The 23141-nt window shown below is 49.4% G+C and overlaps 1 protein-coding gene across 1 annotated transcript in view; it reads left to right on the forward strand.

The window, feature by feature from the left end:
• Positions 1-3472: 3472 nt before the first annotated feature.
• Positions 3473-23141, forward strand: part of LOC119960444 (protein mono-ADP-ribosyltransferase PARP14-like) — an 89999-nt gene continuing 70330 nt past the window's right edge. Inside the window, exons 1-5 of the mRNA XM_038788168.1 lie at positions 3473-3597; positions 9870-9900; positions 11472-13465; positions 15493-15726; positions 22692-22883. Of these exons, the coding sequence (XP_038644096.1) occupies positions 11678-13465; positions 15493-15726; positions 22692-22883 (2214 nt within the window). The 5' untranslated portion in view covers positions 3473-3597; positions 9870-9900; positions 11472-11677. The remainder of the gene's footprint in view (positions 3598-9869; positions 9901-11471; positions 13466-15492; positions 15727-22691; positions 22884-23141) is intronic.

The following is a 23141-nucleotide window of genomic DNA, read 5'->3' on the forward strand; positions in this document are numbered from 1 at the left end:
ACACACTGACAATCCCTCTCACACACACACACACTGACAATCCCTAACACACACTGACAATCCCTCACACACACACACTGACAATCCCTCTCTCACACACACACTGACAATCCCTCACTCACACACACACACTGACAATCCCTCTCACACACACACTGACAATCCCTCTCTCACACACACACTGACAATCCCTCTCACACACACACACTGACAATCCCTCTGACACACACACTGACAATCCCTCTCTCACACACACACTGACAATCCCTCTGACACTCACACTGACAATCCCTCTCTCACACACACACAGACAATCCCTCTCACACACACATTGACAATCCCTCTCACACACACACAATGACAATCCCTCACACACACACACACTGACAATCCCTCTCACACACACACACTGACAATCCCTCTCACACACACACACTGACAATCTCTCTCTCACACACACACTGACAATCCCTCTCACACACACACACACAGACAATCCCTCTCACAGACACACACACTGACAATCCCTCTCACACACACGCTGACAATCCCTCACACACACACACTGACATTCCCTCTGACATACACACACTGACAATCCCTCACACACACACTGACAATCCCTCTCACACACACACACTGACAATACCTCTCACACACACACACTGACAATCCCTCTCACATACACACACTGACAATCCCTCACACACACAGACAATCCCTCTCACACACACACACTGACAATACCTCTCACACACACACACTGACAATCCCTCTCACACACACACACTGACAATCCCTCTCACACACACACTGACAACCCTTCTCACACACACACACTGACAATCCCTCTCACACACACACTGACAATCCCTCTCACACACACACTGACAATCCCTCTCACACACGCTGACAATCCCTCACACACACACACTGACAATCCCTCACACACACACACACTGACAATCCATCTCACACACACGCACTGACAATCCCTCTCTCACACACACTCTGACAATCCCTCTCTCACACACACACTGACAATCCCTCTCACACACACACTGACAATCCCTCTCACACACACACTGACAATCCCTCTCTCACACACACTCTGACAATCCCTCTCTCACACACACACTGACAATCCCTCTCACACACACACTGACAATCCCTCTCACACACACACTGACAATCCCTCTCTCACACACACTCTGACAATCCCTCTCTCACACACACACTGACAATCCCTCTCACACACACACTGACAATCCCTCACACGCACACACACTGACAATCCCTCTCACACACGCTGACAATCCCTCTCACACACACTGACAATCCCTCACACACACACACTGACAATCCCTCTCACACACACACTGACAATCCCTCTCTCACACACACTGACAATCCCTCTCACACACACACACACTGACAATCCCTCTCACACACTGACAATCCCTCTCTCACCCACACTCTGACAATCCCTCTCTCACACACACACTGACAATCCCTCTCACATACACACTGACAATCCCTCTCACACACACACTGACAAACCCTCTCACACACACACTGACAATCCCTCTCTCACACACTGACAATCCCTCTCACACACACACACGGACAATCCCTCTCACACACACTGACAATCCCTCTCACACACACACACACACACACACTGACAATCCCTCTCACACACACACACACTGACAATCCCTATCACAGACACACACACACTGACAATCCCCCTCACACACACGCTGACAATCCCTCACACACACACACTGACATTCCCTCTGACATACACACACTGACAATCCCTCTCTCACACACACACACACTGACAATCCCTCTCTCACACACACTGACAATCCCTCTCACACACACACTAACAATCCCTCTCACACACACTGACAATCCCTCTCACACACACACTGACAATCCCTCTCTCACACACACTGACAATCCCTCACACACACACTGACAATCCCTCTCTCACACACACACACTGACAATCCCTCTCACACAGACACACACACTGACAATCCCTCTCACACACACACTGACAATCCCTCTCACACACACACACTGACAATCCCTCTCTCACACACACTGACAATCCCTCTCACACACACACACTGACAATCCCTCTCACAAACACACACTGACAATCCCTCTCACACACACACTGACAATCCCTCTCACACACACACTGACAATCCCTCACACACACACTGACAATCCCTCTCACACACACACTGACAATCCCTCTCTCACACACACTGACAATCCCTCACACACACGCACACACTGACAATCCCTCTCACACACATACACACTGACAATCCCTCTCACACACACACTGAGAATCCCTCACACACACTGACAATCCCTCTCACACACACTGACAATCCCTCTCACACACACTGACAATCCCTCTCTCACACACACACTGACAATCCCTCTCTCACACACACTGACAATCCCTCTCACACACACACTGACAATACCTCTCACACACACACACACTGACAATCCCTCACACACACACACGGACAATCCCTCTCACACACACTGACAATCCCTCTCACACACACTGACAATCCCTCTCACACACACTGACAATCCCTCTCACACACACTGACAATCCCTCTCACACACACACTGACAATCCCTCTCACACACACACACTGACAATCCCTCTCACACACACTGACAATCCCTCTCACACACACTGACAATCCCTCTCACACACACACTGACAATCCCTCTCACACACACACTGACAATCTCTGACAATCTCTGTAACGTCCTCCAACCCCACACAACCCTCCCTTTTTCTGTAACCTCCTCGAGCCCCTACACCCTTCCTATCTCTGTAACCTCCTCGAGCCCCTACACCCTTCCTATCTTTATCTTTCAAGCTCTGACCACTCTGTCTCTCTCTGTCTCTCTCTCTGTTTGTCCCTCTCTCTGTCTCTCTCTTCTCTCCCTCCCTCTCTCTGGCTCTCTCTCTGCCCCTCTATGTCTGTCTCTCTCTCTCTGTCTGTCTCTCTCTGTCTCCCTCTATCTCTCTCTCTGTCTCTCTCTCTCTCTCCGTCTCTCTCTCTGTCTCTCTCTCTGTCTCTCTCTCTCTGTCCCTCTCTCTCTGTCTCTGTCTCTCTGTCTCTCTCTCTCCATCGCTCTCTCTCTCTCTGTCTCTCTCTCTCTGTCTCTGTCTCTCTCTCTGTCTCTCTCTCTCTCCCTGTCCCTCTCTCTCTGTCTCTCTCTCACTGTCTTGCTCTCTCTCTCTATCTCTCTCTCTGTCTCCCTCTCTCTCTCTCTCTGTCTCTCCCTCTCTGTCTCCCTCTCTCTCTATCTCTCTCTCTGTCTCTCTCTCTCATCCCCTCTCACTGTCTCTCTCTTCCCCCCCCCTTTTCAATGGCTTTTCAATGGCCGGGTCATTGACTCCTGTTGGTGTGTTTTTCTCTTGAAGTGCAACAAAGGGTCCTTCAACGCAAGGAACATGTAATTTCCCGTGACTCGGTCGAATGCAAACTGATCGTTCGAAGTCTCGAAGGTGGCGATGAATCCTCGGCTGAGTATCAAACCCTGGTAAGAACACAGCACTGCAATACAAGCCATCGCGTCTGTGTACAGTCGCCCACCCTCTGGTTTGTGAGGCTGTACCTGGTGTAGGAGGCATGGACAGCACCGGGGTTAGCACTGCTACCTCACTGCGCCAGGGACCGGCATTCAACCTCGGGTGACTGTGCGGAGTCTGCATGTTCTCCCTGTGTCTGTCGTGGGTTTCCTCCGGGTGCTCCACTTTCCTCCCACAGCCCAAAGATTAGGTGGATTTTTAAAAATAAATTTAGAGTACCCACTTCAATTTTTTTCCAATTAATGGGCAATTTAGCGTGGCCAATCCACCGACCCTGCACATCTTTTGGATTGTAGGGGTGAGACCCACGCAAACACGGGGAGAATGTGCAAACTCCACACAGACAGTGACCCAGAGCCGGGATCGAACCTGGGATCTCAGCGCCGTGAGTCAGCTGTGCTAACCACTGTGCCACCATGCTGCCCTCCGGTTTATATATAAATTAACAGATCCCCGGGAGTGTGTTACAGACTGGAATCTAATCGAGGGGTTCGGGGTGGTTTATATATAGAATAACAAATTCCCGGGGAGTGAGTTACAGACTGGAATCTAATCGAGGGGTTCAGGGTGGTTTATATATAGAATAACAGATACCCGGGAGTGAGTTACAGACTGGCATCTAATCGAGGGGTTCGGGGTGGTTTATATATAGAATAACAGATACCCGGGAGTGAGTTACAGACGGGAATCTAATCGAGGGGTTCGGGGTGGTTTATATATAGAATAACAGATACCCGGGAGTGAGTTACAGACTGGAATCTAATTGAGGGGTTCAGGGTGGTTTATATATAGAATAACAGATACCCGGGAGTGAGTTACAGAGTGGAATCTAATCGAGGGGTTCAGGGTGGTTTATATATAGAATAACAGATACCCGGGAGTGAGTGACAGACTGGAATCTAATCGAGGGGTTCGGGGTGTTTATATATAGAATAACAGATTCCCGGGGAGTGAGTTACAGACTGGAATCTAATCGAGGGGTTCGGGGTGGTTTATATATAGAATAACAGATACCCGGGAGTGAGTGACAGACTGGAATCTAATCGAGGGGTTCGGGGTGTTTATATATAGAATAACAGATACCCGGGAGTGAGTTACAGACTGGAATCTAATCGAGGGGTTCGGGATGGTTTATATATAGAATAACAGATACCCGGGAGTGAGTTACAGACTGGAATCTAATCGAGGGGTTCAGGGTGGTTTATATATAGAATAACAGATACCCGGGAGTGAGTTCCAGACTGGAATCTAATCGAGGGGTTCGGGGTGTTTATATATAGAATAACAGATACCCGGGAGTGAGTTACAGACTGGAATCTAATCGAGGGGTTCAGGGTGGTTTATATATAGAATAACAGATACCCGGGAGTGAGTTACAGACTGGAATCTAATCGAGGGGTTCGGGATGGTTTATATATAGAATAACAGATACCCGGGAGTGAGTTACAGACTGGAATCTAATCGAGGGGTTTGGGGTGGTTTATATATAGAATAACAGATACCCGGGAGTGAGTTACAGACTGGAATCTAATCAAGGGGTTCAGGGTGGTTTATATACAGAATAACAGATACCCGGGAGTGAGTTACAGACTGGAATCTAATCGAGGGGTTCGGGATGGTTTATATATAGAATAACAGATACCCGGGAGTGAGTTACAGACTGGAATCTAATCGAGGGGTTCGGGTGGTTTATATATAGAATAACAGATACCCGGGAGTGAGTTACAGACTGGAATCTAATCGAGGGGTTCAGGGTTGTTTATATATAGAATAACAGATACCCGGGAGTGAGTTACAGACTGGAATCTAATCGATGGGTTCGGGGTGGTTTATATATAGAATAACAGATACCCGGGAGTGAGTTACAGACTGGAATCTAATCGAGCAGATCCGGGTGGTTTATGTATAGAATAACAGATACCCGGGAGTGAGTTACAGTCTGGAATCTAATCGAGGGGTTCGGGTGGTTTATATATAGAATAACAGATACCCGGGAGTGAGTTACAGACTGGAATCTAATCGAGGGGTTCGGGGTGGTTTATATACAGAATAACAGATACCCGGGAGTGAGTTACAGACTGGAATCTAATCGAGGGGTTCGGGGTGGTTTATATATAGAATAACAGATACCCGGGCGTGCGTTACAGACTGGAATCTAATCGAGGGGTTCAGGGTGGTTTATATAGAGAATAACAGATACCCGGGAGTGAGTTACAGACAGGAATCTAATCGAGGGGTTTGGGGTGGTTTATATATAGAATAACAGATACCCGGGAGTGAGTTACAGACTGGAATCTAATCGAGGGGTTCGGGGTGGTTTATATACAGAATAACAGATACCCGGGAGTGAGTTACAGACTGGAATCTAATCGAGGGGTTCGGGGTGGTTTATATATAGAATAACAGATACCCGGGAGTGAGTTACAGACTGGAATCTAATCGATGGGTTCGGGGGAGTTTATATATAGAATAACAGATGCCCGGGAGTGAGTTACAGACTAGAATCTAATCGAGGGGTTCAGGGTGGTTTATATATAGAATAACAGATACCCGGGAGTGAGTTACAGACTGGAATCTAATCGAGGGGTTCGGGGTGGTTTATATATAGAATAACAGATACCCGGGAGTGAGTTACAGACTGGAATCTAATCGAGGGGTTCAGGGTGGTTTATATATAGAATAACAGATACCCGGGAGTGAGTTACAGACTGGAATCTAATCGAGGGGTTCAGGGTGGTTTATATATAGAATAACAGATACCCGGGAGTGAGTTGCCGACTGGAATATAATCGAGGGGCTCGGGGTGGTTTATATATAGAATAACAGATACCCGGGAGTGAGTTACAGACTGGAATCTAATCGAGGGGTTCGGGGTGGTTTATGTATCGAATAACAGATACCCGGGAGTGAGTTACAGACTCGAATCTAATCGAGGGGCTCAGGGTGGTTTATATGTAGAATAACAGATACCCGGGAGTGAGTTACAGACAGGAATCTAATCGAGGGGTTTGGGGTGGTTTATATATAGAATAACAGATACCCGGGAGTGAGTTACAGAGGAATCTAATCGAGTGGTTCGGGGTTGTTTATATAGAATAACAGATACCCGGGAGTGAGTTACAGAGTGGAATCTAATCGAGGGGTTTGGGATGGTTTATATATAGAATAACAGATATCCGGGAGTGAGTTACAGACTGGAATCAAATCGAGGGATTCGGGGTGGTTTATATATAGAATAACAGATACCCGGGAGTGAGTTACTGACTGGAATCTAATCGAGGGGTTCGGGGTGGTTTATATATAGAATAACAGATACCCGGGAGTGAGTTACTGGCTGGAATCTAATCGAGGTGTTCGGGGTGGTTTATATATAGAATAACAGATACCCGGGAGTGAGTTACAGACTGGAATCTAATCGAGTGGTTTTGGGTGGTTTATATATAGAATAACAGACACCCGGGAGTGAGTTACAGACTGGAATATAATCGAGAGGTTCAGGGTGGTTTATATATAGAATAACAGATACCCGGGAGTGAGTTACAGACTGGAATCTAATCGAGGGGTTCGGGGTGGTTTATATATAGAATAACAGATACCCGGGAGTGAGTTACAGACTGGAATCTAATTGAGGTGTTTGGGGTGGTTTATATATAGAATAACAGATACCCGGGAGTGAGTTACAGACTGGAATCTAATCGAGGGGTTCCGTGTGGTTTATATAAGAATAACAGATACCCGGGAGTGAGTTACAGACTGGAATCTAATCGAGGGGTTCGGGATGGTTTATATAGAATAACAGATACCCGGGAGTGAGTTACAGGCCGGAATCTAATCGAGGGGTTCGGGGTGGTTTATATATAGAATAACAGATACCCGGGAGTGAGTTACAGGCCGGAATCTAATCGAGGGGTTCGGGGTGGTTTATATATAGAGTAACAGATACCCGGGAGTGAGTTACAGAGGAATCTAATCGAGGGGTTCGAGGTGGTTTATATATAGAATAACAGATACCCGGGAGTGAGTTACAGACTGGAATCTAATCGAGGGGTGCGGGGTGGTTTATATACAGAATAACAGATACCCGGGAGTGAGTTACAGACTGGAGTCTAATCGAGGGGTTCGGGGTGGTTTATATATAGAATAACAGATACCCGGGAGTGAGTTACAGACTGGAATCTAATCGAGGGGTTCAGGGTGGTTTATATATAGAATAACAGATACCCGGGAGTGAGTTACAGACTGGAATCTAATCGAGGAGTTCGGGGTGGTTTATATATAGAATAACAGATACCCGGGAGTGAGTTACAGACTGGAATCTAATCGAGGGGTTCGGGGTGATTTATATATAGAATAACAGATACCCGGGAGTGAGTTACAGACTGGAATCTAATCGAGGGGTTCGGGGTGGTTTATATATAGAATAACAGATACCCGGGAGTGAGTTACAGACTGGAATCTAATCGAGGGGTTCAGGGTGGTTTATATATAGAATAACAGATACCCGGGAGTGAGTTACAGACTGGAATCTAATCGAGGGGTTCAGGGTGGTTTATATATAGAATAACAGATACCCGGGAGTGAGTTACAGACTGGAATCTAAATCGAGGGGTTCGGGATGGTTTATATACAGAATAACAGATACCTCGGAGTGAGTTACAGACTGGAATCTAATCGAGGGGTTCGGGGTGGTTTCAGTTTGTGCTTTAGTTTTGTTTTCAGAGCTGAGTAGCTGCAGTCACAGCCAGAAGGTGTATTAGAGTCTCTCTCTGTAATCTAAAGACTGTAAATCGATCCTTTGGTGATTTAAAACGAATAACTGCTCCCAGTTGTGACTATAACCTGATGTGTTTCTGTTTAAAGATTTATTTTTAAGTCTTATGGATGTTAAAAGGACAGTTTAAGGATTACTTAGTGTTGCATTCTCTGGGGGTTTTATTTTATGGTGGCTAAGATGGTCACTGTATGTTTTTAAAAGGTGAGTTCATCGAATAAACATTGTTTTGCTTTAAAAAATGCTTTTCCATTTCCTCTGTACCGCACCTGTAGAGTGGGCCGTGTGCTCCACAATCTAGCAAAACAAAGAACAAAGAACAAAGAAAATTACAGCACAGAAACAGGCCCTTCGGCCCTCCCAGCCTGCGCCGATCCAGATCCTTTATCTAAACCTGTTCCTATTTTTCAAGGTCTACTTCCCTCCCGTTCATATCCCTGTCCAGATGCATCTTAAATGATGCTATCGTGCCCGCCTCTACCACCTCCGCTGGTAAAGCATTCCAGGCACCCACCACCCTCTGCGTAAAAAACTTTCCACGCACATCTCCCTTAAACTTTCCCCCTCTCACCTTGAAACCGTGACCCCTTGTAACCTACACCCCTACTCTTGGGAAAAGTGTGTTGCTATCCACCCTGTTAATACCTCTCATAATTTTGTAGACCTCAATCAGGTCCCCCATCAACCTCCGTCTTTCCAACGAAAACAATCCTAATCTACTCAACCTTTCTTCATAGCTAGCACCCTCCATACCAGGCAACATCCTGGTGAACCTCCTCTGCACCCTCTCCAAAGCATCCACATCATTCTGGTAATGTGGCGACCAGAACTGCACGCAGTATTCCAAATGTGGCCTAACCAAAGTCCTATACAACTGTAACATGACCTGCCGACTCTTGTACTCAATACCCCGTCCGATGAAGGCAAGCATGCTGTATGCCTTCTTGACCACTCTATCAACCTGCGTTGCCACCTTCAGGGTACAATGGACCTGAACTCCCAGATCTCTCTGTACATCAATTTTCCCCAGGACCCTTCCATTGACCATATAGCCCACTCTTGAATTTGATCTTCCAAAATGCATCACCTCGCATTTGCCTGGATTGAACTCCATCTGCCATTTCTCTGCCCAACTCTCCAATCTATCTATATTTTGTTGTATTCTCTGCCAGGAAGAGAGAGAGAGAGAGAGAGAGCACGAGGGACGGAAGAGGGGAAACGGACAGACGAATAAACGGAGGAGTATTTTGTGGCGAGTGGCGTAGGGTAGAGAGAGAGAGAGAGAGAGAACGAAAGGGAATTATAAATGCCTCAATAAAATGTTTTTCAAAATATAAAAGTACTGAGTACGGAGTGAACCATAGGGATGTCGTCAATCTGTCTTCAAAAACTGGTCTTCCGTTCAATCCACAGAGTATTAACTTGTTTCTCTCCCGGTTTTTCCCCCACTAGGAGGCGTGGGATACCTCTGGGAATCTGTCAGGTAAGAAACGGTCTCTTAAACTGGTTTTAATATTCACCCATTGGGCCTGACGTAGGCCTCAGGCTTTGCGATGCAGGCGCGGGGCTGTGGCTGAATTCCCGGGGAGGACATTCCCAGCTTCCACCACCCGGCATTTTGGGTAAAATCCCTAAATCCCGACATCATTCCACCAAATCTCTTCCATACCCTCCCGAGGACCCTCGCCTCTTTCTTCAGTGAGCGGAATCGAACGCCAAACTTTAATCATCCAAACCTCTCATAATAATCCCGTCCGGATCGATCGGATCTCCCCCCCCCCCCCCTTCCCGTTTCAAATAGAGAACATTCTCTTTTTTTTTAAATAAAAATGTTTTATTCAAACTTTTCGCATATTATAAACAACAGAAAGGAAAAATAGAACCCCCCCCCCGCCCCTTTACACAAATAATAAAACAACAAGAACAAAAGTGCATAGATAAACAAATAAACGTTAACCAGTAAACAATAGTCAATCCCCAACCAAACACGAACCTACCCCCCACGGTAGCTGCTGTTGCTGACCATCTCCTAACGCTCCGCCAGGAAGTCTAGGAATGGCTGCCACCACCTGAACAACCCCTGCACAGATCCCCTTGAGGCAAATTTCACCCTCTCCAATTTAATAACCCCGCCTTGTCTTTGACCCAGGCCTCCACGCTTGGAGGCCTCACATCCTTCCACTGAAGCAGAATCCTCTGCCGGGCTACCAATGACGCAAAGGCCAGAATACCGGCCTCTTTCGCCTCCTGCTCTCCCGGATGATCCGACACCTCAAATATTGCGAGCCTCCAGCTTGGCTTAACCCTGGAGTTCATCACCCTTGACACCGTCCCCGCTACAGCCCCTCCAGAACTCCTCCAACGCTGGGCATGCCCAGAACATGTGCGTATGGTTTTCTGGACTCCCCGAACACCTCACACATCTGTCCTCACTCCCAAAGAACCGGCTCAGCCTTACCCCGGTCATGTGCGCCCTGTGCAGCACCTTAAACTGTATCAGACTGAGCCTCACGCAAGAGGAGGAAGAGTTTACCCTTCCCAGGGCATCCGCCCACGTACCCTCGTCGATCTCCTCCTCCCACTTACCTTTTAACTCCTCCGAGGCCTCCTCCTCCTCCTCCTGCATCACCTGATAAGTTGCCGAGATCCTCTCCTCACCGACCCACACCCCCGAAAGCACCCTGTCCTGGACCCTGCCCCGCCTGCCACCACCTGATGCCTAACGAGTGCCCTTACCTCAGTAACTCCATTCATGACAGGGCTGGTTTAGCACACTGGGCTAAACCGCTGGCTTTGAAAGCAGACCAAGGCAGGCCAGCAGCACGGTTCGATTCCCGTACCGGCCTCCCCGAACAGGCGCCGGAATGTGGCAACTAGGGGCTTGTCACAGGAACTTCATTTGAAGCCGACTTGTGACAATAAGCCATTTTCATTTCATTTCAAGATCCCTTGAGCTTATGCTCTCAATGCGTCCTGAAAACTGTGTGGGTGCATATAAACCCTGCCCCCCCCCCACCATGTGCTCTCATCTATTTTCACTTGCCTATCCCACAGCGGACAACAGGCCCAGTCTGGGGGCCGTTCCCAAAGGTCGAAGGTCGCTGAAGAATTCTGCCGCCTCCAAGGAGAGCGGGTGGAGGGCGGACAGCGGGGAGCCCGGGAAAAGGGTCGCGGTGGACCCGGCCTTCAGGAAGCGCCTGGACGAGCGGGAAGATGTCCTGAGGGACCTCCAGCGGGAGCTGCTCCGGGCGCGGTGTGAAATGCGGCTGGACGCCGACACCGATTCGATCCTCCTCGTCCCGGCCTCCCGCGGAACGTCCGGAGAAGTCTCGGCCGGGTGGGGCGAGGGGGCGGAACGGACCTTCCGGAGGTTTCAAGAGCGGCACCCGGTTCGTGGTGAAGACGAGCCGGGCAAGTTCGCCGACCGGCCTGAAGCGGGAGGGGAGGCCCGGGAAGTGGCCAGGCTGGACCGTCCCTCCAAGTTCTCAGTCATCTGGCCATCCTTCAATGAGGAACTTGCCAGCTGCTTCCCAGGCCTGGAATGGACCCTGGATGAGTCGTGCACCTCGATCACTTTCTCTGGAAGGCCGACGTTTGTGCGGGAAGCCATGTCCAATCTTAATACCCGAATGGACCAGGTTTTGGAGCAACCTCTCCACCTGTCTGATGAGAAGAGGGCGTTCCTCGCCTCCTGGGCTCCCGGGGATTTGGCCAAGGAGCTGTTCTCTTTCCCCGTGGCCCTGGAGTTGGCAGACGGCCGGGCCACCCTACTGGGAAACTCCTGGCCTGAACTTAACCGGGCCAAGTCCATCCTGACCAGCCGAATCGTCCAGGAAGAAGTGGACGTCCACTGCGATGTTCCAGATTGGCTCCAGTGGCGAAGGCCGTTCCCAGATGAGTTGACGAACAAGGTGCAGGTGGTTGAGGGCAGGGACAAGCGAGGCGGCACCTCCAAAATCTGCATTGTTGGCTTCGAAGAGGAGGCGAAAAGTGCGGCGCGGGCCGAGAGGGAGCATTTACGTGACAGCGCCGAGACGGTGGAGAGCATCGAGCCTGAGCAACAGGCCCTGGTCCCACACGTTCACCGCATCCTGGAGCTGATGGGTTGCCAGGGTCTCCAATCGACCGTCAGTACCCGGGGCAAGCGGAGGATCGTTCTCACAGGGCCCAAGTCCATCGTGGGTGACGAGAAGGTCCGTCTAAAGAGCTGCCTGGCGTCCGTCGTGTGGGACAGCTTCACCGTGGCTGAGCCGGGAGCGAGGGAGTTCTTTCAAGGCCGGGGGGAGGAATGTCTAGCGGCCGTCGCTCAAAGCACCAAGTGTTTGGTGGTGGTCCAGGACGAGGCTAGCCCGGAGCCCGAGGATGGGGGTCAGTCGGCGTCGCCGGGCAGCCGGACCCTCTCTAGCTACCTTGCCGGAGACACCCTGACCGTGACGGTCTGCCAAGGCGACATCACGCAGCAGCGCGTCGACGCCATCGTCAACGCGGCCAACGGGCGGCTCCAACATGGTGCAGGCGTGGCCGGGGCCATCGCCAGAGCCGGTGGCCCCAAGATCGAGGAGGAAAGTGCGGCCCTGGTCAAGAAGCAGGGCAGAGTGCCGGTGGGGCAGGCGGTGATGACTGGCGCAGGGCGGCTCCCCTGCTCGAAGGTCATCCACGCAGTGGGACCCGAGTGGCGGCTGAGGGAAGAGATTGGGGAGGCCGGGGTCAAAGACCGCTTGAGGAGCGCCATCGCCGCATCGCTGGAACTGGCGGAGAACGCCGGCTGCGCCTCGATGGCCGTCCCCTGCCTGAGCTCCGGAATATTCGGCGTTCCCAAGGCCATCTGCGCCAGCGCCATCGTGGCAGCCATCAAAGGGTTCCGCGGTAGCTCGTTGAGGAACATCGCCCTGATCGACATCAACGGAGACGTCCTCTCGGAGCTTGAGAAGGCCTGTGGACTGGCCTGGCCTCCGCCTGGATCAAGCGACCAATCGCCACCTGCCCAAGCTGCCCCGGCAACCACCCTCCAATTGGAGATCATATCTGGACTGATTGAGGACCAGGAGGTAGGCTTGATCCGTTTCTTTTCAAACTTCCTCCGGAGGGAATTTTCTGGGTGGGAGTCGGGGGGGGGGGGCTTCACTCAGGGTCAGTTGTCGACCTTTCACATTCTGGGGTCAGAGTTCACCCTCGGAAGCAGGGGGCGGAGAGGCTTCCCTCTGTAAAGCTGGGAAGGGCTGAAACAAAATCACGAGGGGTTTGGAGACGTACAAAATCACGAGGTTACAAGGGCGGTGGATGCGCACGAGGGGGGCGTTGGATACAGACTTAATGGGGAAAACAATTGCAGCGCCTCACTATGTAAGCAAAGACTGAGGAGGGATATGTTCCATTAAAACACATTTTATTGTTCACACAGGTTTTAAACTACATTAACATCACAGCAAATAGCTCATAATTAGCTGTTAAACAATTCTGACCAATTTGAGGAAACATTTTAACTTCTAACTGGTACTGTCTCCAATCAAGCATAGCCCATTACAGGTCAAAATCCACTTGTAAATAAAGTTAGCAAACACAGAGGGATACCTGCCGTCCCTTGGGTCGAGATTTTGGTGGAAAAACTGACAGCAAGAGACAGAGACAAAGAGAGAAAGGGATTGACCCACTCAGAGAGAGAGAGAGAGAGAGAGAGGGAGAGAGACTGACACTGTCCCACTCAGAGAGGGATAGAGAGAGAAAAAAAACCCTTTCAGACACCAGCTTCCAGCCCTGCTGACTTGGGCAGATGAAAAGCTAAACTGCGTGCGACAGACCTGGCTTCTCCCATTAATTATATCATCTCTGTCCCACATCGGAGCCCATGACCAGCCCCCCGAAGTCTAAACACGGGGCTGGCTCCTCCGTTTCGCCGGCAGGTGGACTCACGCCCAGGGGTTTCCCGACGGCTTAGGGGGTGCCCACAACGGGGAACCTCCCTATTAGCGTCCTGCCGGGAGGGAGGATCCCGCCAGGGGCGGGGGCGCGCCGCACTCGAAAACCACCCGCAGTGTCTCAAATGATCGACTCCAAGAAATCTCCAATCGTAGCACAGTCCCATTCGGCCCCTCTTTGTAAACAGAATGCATGGTTGCAATGGATGATGATCTCACTTTTATGACTCCTTAATTGCACCTTTGTGCAGCCACAAAGTCTTGATATCTTAACCCAGACTATTTAATAATATCACTGCTATATATATATATATATATATACTGAACTTGAAGCTTTTATAAACATTACTGGACCAAATGTAAAATACAATATTGTTATGGGCCAGGGTTTAGAGAACCCCAAAGTGTATCATGGAGATCACCTGACCCACAACTTTTAATAGATTGTGGTATGGGGAGCACACGGCCCACTCTACAGGTGTGGTACAGCAGAAATGGAAAAGTATTTTTTAAAGCAAAACAATGTTTATTCGATGAACTCACCTTTTTACAACTTACAGTGAACATCTTAGCAACCATCGATTCAAATACAACCCCCAGAGAATACAACAATAAGTAATCCTTAATAACTTCCCACAACATCCAGAAGACCCAAGAAACCTTTTAACAGAAGCACATCAGGTTTACATTCACCACTGAGAACATTTCTAATTCTGAATTCACCAAATGATCAAGAGATAGTCTTTGGATGGCAGAGAGATCAGCAGGACAGCTGCTCTGTCTGGCTTCAGCTCCAATACCGAAAACAAAACTAAAACACATCCTGCAGCAAACAGCCTAAAGCGAAAGTAAAAAGCTGACAGACAGCCCAGCTCCACCCACTCTCTGACATCACTGCAGCAGTAAACACCCATTTCTTAAAGGTACTCACTGCAGATATTTATATACACACCCATTTATAGCCACCCATTTCTTAAAGGTACACTCACATGACAATATATATCAAACATTCATCGATGGTGAGGCCAATTGGGAAGTTGCTTTCGAAGAGCTGGCAGGGGCCGCGTTGGGCTGAATGGACCCCCTCCTGTTCTGTATTATTCTGTGATTGATTGATCGCAAAGCAGCTCACAATGTTCCTCTATATCGTTCACTCACAGTCAGATGTTCTGGTCGTTCCAATTGCCCGAGACATGGACCCTTATTCGACTGCAGTCTCCAAAGCGATTTTTAACAAGGCTCTGATCCAGGAATCAGCTCGATGGAAAGTCAACACCGTACGTGGAGGGATGGTCAGAGAACTCGATGTATCAACTAATCCCAGATTGAATTGCAAGTACATTTACTTTGTTCATCCAGATGCATCATCTCGATTCCAAAGCTCACCCGAACAGGTAACTGGACTCTTTATTACCAATATAAACCTTTACAGATTACTCATCGCTTTCCGGACAGGCATTCTCTGTCACTATTTGATGGATGGAATAGGGAATCATAAGACCATAACACATAGGAGCAGAATTAGGTCACTCGGCCCATCCAGTCTGCTCCGCCATTCAATCATGGCTGATATTTTCTCATCCCCATTCTCCTGCCTTCTCCCCATAACCCCTGATCCCCTTATTGATCAAGAACCTATCTATCTCTGTCTTAAAGACACTCAGTGAATTGGCCTCCACAGCCTTCTGCGGCAAAGAGTTCCACAGATTCACCCACCCTCTGGCTGAAGAAATTCTTCCTCATCTCTGTTTTAAAGGATCGTCCCTTTAGTCTGAGATTGTGTCATCTACTTCTAGTTTTTCCTACAAGTGGAAACATCCTCCCCATGTCCACTCTATCCAGGCCTCGCAGTATCCTGTAAGTTTCAATAAGATCCCCCCGTCATCCTTCTAAACTCCGAGTACAGACCCAGAGTCCTCAACCGTTCCTCATACGACAAGCTCTTCATTCCAGGGATCATTCCCCAGGGGTAAGCCATGGGGTACGGGCCTCTGGCACGGAGTCTGTCCCTGTTGCTCAGAAGGGAAGGGGGGAAAGGAGTAGAACATTAGTAATTGGGGACTCAATAGTCAGGGGCACAGATAGGAGATTTTGTGGGAGCGAGAGAGACTCACGTTTGGTATGTTGCCTCCCAGGTGCAAGGGTACGTGATGTCTCGGATCGTGTTTTCCGGGTCCTTAAGGGGGAGGGGGAGCAGCCCCAAGTCGTAGTCCACATTGGCACTAACGACATAGGTAGGAAAGGGGACAAGGATGTCAGGCAGGCCTTTAGGGAGCTAGGATGGAAGCTCAGAGCGAGAACAAACAGAGTTGTTATCTCTGGGTTGTTGCCCGTGCCACGTGATAGTGAGATGAGGAATAGGGAGAGAGAGCAATTAAACACGTGGCTACAGGGATGGTGCAGGCGGGAGGGATTCAGATTTCTGGATAACTGGGGCTCTTTCTGGGGAAGGTGGGACCTCTATAGACAGGATGGTCTACATCTGAACCTGAGGGGCACCAATATCCTGGGGGGGAGATTTGTTAGTACTCTTTGGGGGGGTTTAAACTAATTCAGCAGGGGCATGGGAACCTGGATTGTAGTTTTGGGGTGCGAGAGATTGAGAGTAGAGAGGTCAGGAGCACAGTTTTGACTTCGCAGGAGGGCGGCAGTGTTCAGGTCTGTGGTTTGAAGTGTGTCTATTTCAATGCCAGGAGTATACGAAATAAGGTAGGGGAACTGGCAGCATGGGTTGGTACCTGGGACTTCGATGTTGTGGCCATTTCAGAGACATGGATAGAGCAGGGACAGGAATGGTTGTTGCAGGTTCCGGGGTTTAGGTGCTTTAGTAAGGTCAGAGAAGGGGGCAAAAGAGGGGGAGGTGTGGCGCTGCTAGTCAAGGACAGTATTACGGTGGTAGAAAGGATGCAAGATGGGGACTCTTCTTCCGAGGTAGTATGGGCTGAGGTTAGAAACAGGAAAGGAGAGGTCACCCTGTTGGGAGTTTTCTATAGGCCACCTAATAGTTCTAGAGATGTAGAGGAAAGGATGGCGAAGATGATTCTGGAAAAGAGCGAAAGTAACAGGGTAGTTGTTATGGGAGACTTTAACTTTCCTAATATTGACTGGAAAAGATATAGTTCGAGTACATTGGATGGGTCGTTCTTTGTACAATGTGTGCAGGAGGGTTTTCTAACACAATATGTTGACAGGCCAACAAGAGGTGAGGCCACTTTGGATTTGGTTTTGGGTAATGAACCAGGCCAGGTGTTAGATCTGGAGGTAGGTGAACACTTTGGAGACAGTGACCACAATTCGGTGACCTTTACGTTAGTGATGGAAAGGGATAAGTATACCCCGCAGAGCAAGAGTTATAGCTGGGGGAAGGGCAATTATGATGCCATTAGACATGACTTAGGATGTGTTGGTTGGAGAAGTAGGCTGCAAGGGTTGGGCACACTGGATATGTGGAGCTTGTTCAAGGAACAGCTATTGCATGTTCTTGATAAGTACGTACCAGTCAGGCAGGGAGGAAGGGGTCGAGCGAGGGAACCGTGGTTTACCAAAGAAGTGGAATCTCTTGTTAAGAGGAAGAAGGAGGCCTATGTGAAGATGAGGCGTGAAGTTTCAGTTGGGGCGCTTGATAGTTACAAGGAAGCGAGGAAGGATCTAAAGAGAGAGCTGAGACGAGCAAGGAGGGGACATGAGAAGTCTTTGGCAGGTAGGATCAAGGAAAACCCAAAAGCTTTCTATAGGTATGTCAGGAATAAAAGAATGACTAGGGTAAGAGTAGGGCCAGTCAAGGACAGTGGTGGGAAGTTGTGTGTGGAGGCTGAGGAGATAAGCGAAATACTAAATGAATACTTTTCGTCAGTATTCACTCAAGAAAAAGATAATATTGTGGAGGAGAATGCTGAGACCCAGGCTATTAGAATAGATGGCATTGAGGTGCGTAGGGAAGAAGTGTTGGCAATTCTGGACAAGGTGAAAATAGATAAGTCCCCGGGGCCGGATGGGATTTATCCTAGGATTCTCTGGGAAGCCAGGGAAGAGATTGCTGAGCCTTTGGCTTTGATTTTTAGGTCATCATTGGCTACAGGAATAGTGCCAGAGGACTGGAGGATAGCAAATGTGGTCCCTTTGTTCAAGAAGGGGAGTAGAGATAACCCCGGTAACTATAGGCCGGTGAGCCTAACGTCTGTGGTGGGTAAAGTCTTGGAGAGGATTATAAAAGATACGATTTATAATCATCTAGATAGGAATAATATGATTAGGGATAGTCAGCATGGTTTTGTGAAGGGTAGGTCATGCCTCACAAACCTTATCGAGTTCTTTGAGAAGGTGACTGAACAGGTAGACGAGGGTAGAGCAGTTGATGTGGTGTATATGGATTTCAGTAAAGCGTTTGATAAGGTTCCCCACGGTCGGCTATTGCAGAAAATACGGAGGCTGGGGATTGAGGGTGATTTAGAGATGTGGATCAGAAATTGGCTAGTTGAAAGAAGACAGAGAGTGGTAGTTGATGGGAAATGTTCAGAATGGAGTTCAGTTACGAGTGGCGTACCACAAGGATCTGTTCTGGGGCCGTTGCTGTTTGTCATTTTTATAAATGACCTAGAGGAGGGCGCAGAAGGATGGGTGAGTAAATTTGCAGACGACACTAAAGTCGGTGGAGTTGTAGACAGTGCGGAAGGATGTTGCAGGTTACAGAGGGACATAGATAAGCTGCAGAGCTGGGCTGAGAGGTGGCAAATGGAGTTTAATGTGGAGAAGTGTGAGGTGATTCACTTTGGAAAGAATAACAGGAATGCGGAATATTTGGCTAATGGTAAAATTCTTGGTAGTGTGGATGAGCAGAGGGATCTCGGTGTCCATGTACATAGATCCCTGAAAGTTGCCACCCAGGTTGATAGGGTTGTGAAGAAGGCCTATGGTGTGTTGGCCTTTATTGGTAGAGGGATTGAGTTCCGGAGCCATGAGGTCATGATGCAGCTGTACCAAACTCTGGTACGGCCGCATTTGGAGTATTGCGTACAGTTCTGGTCGCCTCATTATAGGAAGGACGTGGAAGCTTTGGAACGGGTGCAGAAGAGATTTACCAGGATGTTGCCTGGTATGGAGGGAAAATCTTATGAGGAAAGGCTGATGGACTTGAGGTTGTTTTCGTTAGAGAGAAGAAGGTTAAGAGGTGACTTAATAGAGGCATACAAAATGATCAGAGGGTTAGATAGGGTGGACAGCGAGAGCCTTCTCCCGCGGATGGAGGTGGCTAGCACGAGGGGACATAGCCTTAAATTGAGGGGTAATAGATATAGGACAGAGGTCAGAGGTGGGTTTTTTACGCAAAGAGTGGTGAGGCCGTGGAATGCCCTACCTGCAACAGTAGTGAACTCGCCAACATTGAGGGCATTTAAAAATTTATTGGATAAGCATATGGATGATAAGGGCATAGTGTAGGTTAGATGGCCTTTAGTTTTTTTTTCCATGTCGGTGCAACATCGAGGGCCGAAGGGCCTGTACTGCGCTGTATCATTCTATGTTCTATTCTTGTGAACCTCCCTCTGGACCCTTTCCAAGGCCCCAGCACGTCCTTCCTTAGATACGGGGCCCAAAACTGCTCACAATACTCCAAATGGGGTCTGACCAGAGCCTTATACAGCCTCAGAAGTACATCCCTGCTCTTGTCTTCTCGCCCTCTCGACATGAATGCTAACATTGCATTTGCCTTCCTAACTGCCGACTGAACCTGCACGATAAACGTAAGAGAATCGTGAACAAGGACTCCCAAGTCCCTTTGTGCTTCTGCTTTCCGAAGCATTTCCCCATTTAGAAAATAGTCTGTGCCTAAATTCTTCCTTCCAAAGTGCATAACCTCACACTTTTCCACATTGTATTCCGTCTGCCGCTTCATTGCCCACTCTCCTAGCTTGTCCAAATCCTTCTGCAGCCCCCCTTGCTTCCTCGATACTACCTTTCCCTCTGCAGATCTTGAAATGAAATGAAATGAAAATCGCTTATTGTCACGAGTAGGCTTCAAATGAAGTTACTGTGAAAAGCCCCTAGTCGCCACATTCCGGCGCCTGTTCGGGGAGGCTGGTACGGGAATCGAACCGTGCTGCTGGCCTGCCTTGGTCTGTTTTAAAAGTCAGCGATTTAGCCCAGTGTGATCTTTGTATCATCAGCAAACTTAGCAACAGTGCCTTCAGTTCCTCCCTCCAGATCATTAATGTATATTGTGAAAAGTTGTGGGCCCAGCACAGACCCCTGAGGCACACCACTAGTCACCGGCTGCCATCCTGAAAAAGACCCCTTTGTCCCCACTCTCTGCCTTCTGCCAGTCAGCCAATCCTCTATCCATGCCAGGATCTTACCCTAAACACCATGGGCTCTTATTTAACCGTTTCCTATGCGGCACCTTGTCAAAGGCCTCTGGAAATCTAAGTAAATCACATCCACTGGTTCTCCTTTGTCTAACTTATCGGGCGGAAGCAGCCGTTTATTGTTCATGGAATCGCTACAGGGCAGAGGAAGACCATTCGGCCCATTGAGTCTGCACCTATCTAGGCCCACTCCCTCACCCGAACCCCGTAACCCACGCATCTATTCTGGGCAATCCATCAAATCTGCACATCTTTCGGGACGTGGGAGGAAACCGGAGCACCCGGAGGAAACCCACGCACACACGGGGAGAACGTGCAGACTCCGCACAGACAGTGACCCAGCGGGGAATCGAACCCGGGACCCTGGAGCTGTGAGGCAGCGGTATTAACCTTCCCTCTGTGCCTGCACCCCTCGACAGAGGGTTGTGGACAGGTTTGGTGGATGGAATAGAATGGGCGGCAGGTCAGCACAGTGGTCAGCACTGTTGCTGCAAAGCTCCCGAGTTCGATTCCCGGCTGGGTCACTGTCTGTGCGGAGTCTGCACGTCCTCCCCGTGTCTGCGTGGGTTTCCTCCGGGTGCTCCGGTTTCCTCCCACAGTCCAAAGATGAGCTGTTAGCTGAATTGGACATTCTGAATTCTCCCTCCGTGTACCCGAACAGGCGCCGGAGTGTGGGGACTAGGGGCTTTTCACAGTAACTTCATTGCAGTGTTAATGTAAGCCTACTTGTGACAATAAAGATTATTTTTATAAGATTGTTGTTATAATTTAAGAAAATAGAATAATAGAATTTACAGTGCAGAAGGAGGCCGTTCGGCCCATCGAGTCTGCACCGGCTCTTGGAAAGAGCACCCTACCCAAGGTCCACACCTCCACCCTCTCCCCATAACCCAGTAACCCCACCCAACACTAAGGGCAATTTTGGACACTAAGGACAATTTATCACGGCCAATCCACCTAACCCTGCGTGTCTTTGGACTGTGGGAGGAAACCGGAGCACCCGGAGGAAACCCACGCACACACGGGGAGAATCGAAACTGGGACCCTGGAGTGGTGAAGCAGTTGTGCTAACCACTGTGCCACTGTGCTGCCCATTTATGTGAAGGTGGTCACTTTGGTAGGGTAAATAAAGAAGCTGATTATTATTTAAATGGAGACAGGATGCAGAAAGTCGCGGCACAGAGGGATCTGGGGGGGTCCTCGTGTCTCAATCACAAAAAAGGCAGCGTGCAAGTTCAGTCGGTCATCGGGGAGGGGAGAGGAACGTTGGCCTTAATTTCAGAGGCAATGGTGGCTAAAAATAGGGAAGTCCTGTTAAAACTATACAAGGCATGAGTTAGACCACACCTGGCATACCGTGAACAATTCTGGTCCTCTTATCGAAGGAAAGATATTCCGGCATTGGAGGCCGTCCAGAGAAGGTTGACCAGGTTGACCCGGGGTAGGGAGGGAGTTTTCATTGAGGAGAGGTTGAGTAGGTCGGGCCTGTTACTCGCTGGAGTTTAGAAGTATGAGAGGGGACCGGATTGAGACGTATCGGATTCTGAGGGTGTTTGACAGGGTCGATGCTGAGAGGGTGTTTCCCCGCGTGGGAGAATCTAGGCCCAGAGGGCACAATCTCAGTGAGGAGTCACCCATTTCAGATGGCGATGAGGAGGAATTTCACTCAGAGGGGAGTGAATCTGTGGAATTCTGTTCCGCAGAGAGCTGTAGAGGCCGGGTCGTTCAGTATATTCAAGCCTGAGATGTTTAGTCAGTGAGGGGATCGAGGGTTATGGGGTGAAGGCGGGAAAATGGAGTTGACGGATTGTCACAGCAGATCAGTCACAATCTCATTGAATGGCGGAGCAGACTCGATGGGCCGAGTGGCCTAATCCTGCTCCGATGTCGAGACGGTCTGATCCAAGGTAACCATCAGATCTTTCATTTCTCATTGGTCAACTTTTCTGTTTCCTCCCCTCCCCCGTCCCCCCTCCCCCAACGCTGAAACGGACCCGAAGATCAGGGCCTGCATCGAGCATTGTGCCAAGTCATCATTCTCCTCCATTACCTTCCCCGCCTTCGGCGGTCCCAAGGAGGCGACGGCGAGAGCCCTCTTGAACGAAATCCAGAGGTTCAAGGAAAACAGCCAACCGTCATCGATCAAGAGAATACAGATCACTATCCCTCCATTTGATACATCCAGGAACAAGGTAAGTGCTCCAGGAATGTGGCTCTCAGGGAAACAAACAGGTCAGTACTGAGGGAGTGCCGCACTGTCAGAGGGTCAGTACTGAGGGAGTGCCGCACTGTCAGAGGGTCAGTACTGAGGGAGTGCTGCACTGTCAGAGGGTCAGTACTGAGGGAGTGCCGCACTGTCAGAGGGTCAGTACTGAGGGAGTACCGCACTGTCAGAGGGTCAGTACTGAGGGAGTGCTGCACTGTCAGAGGGTCAGTACTGAGGGAGTGCA

This window comes from Scyliorhinus canicula, unplaced genomic scaffold (assembly GCF_902713615.1).
Source record: "Scyliorhinus canicula unplaced genomic scaffold, sScyCan1.1, whole genome shotgun sequence".
Classification (NCBI taxonomy): domain Eukaryota; kingdom Metazoa; phylum Chordata; class Chondrichthyes; order Carcharhiniformes; family Scyliorhinidae; genus Scyliorhinus; species Scyliorhinus canicula.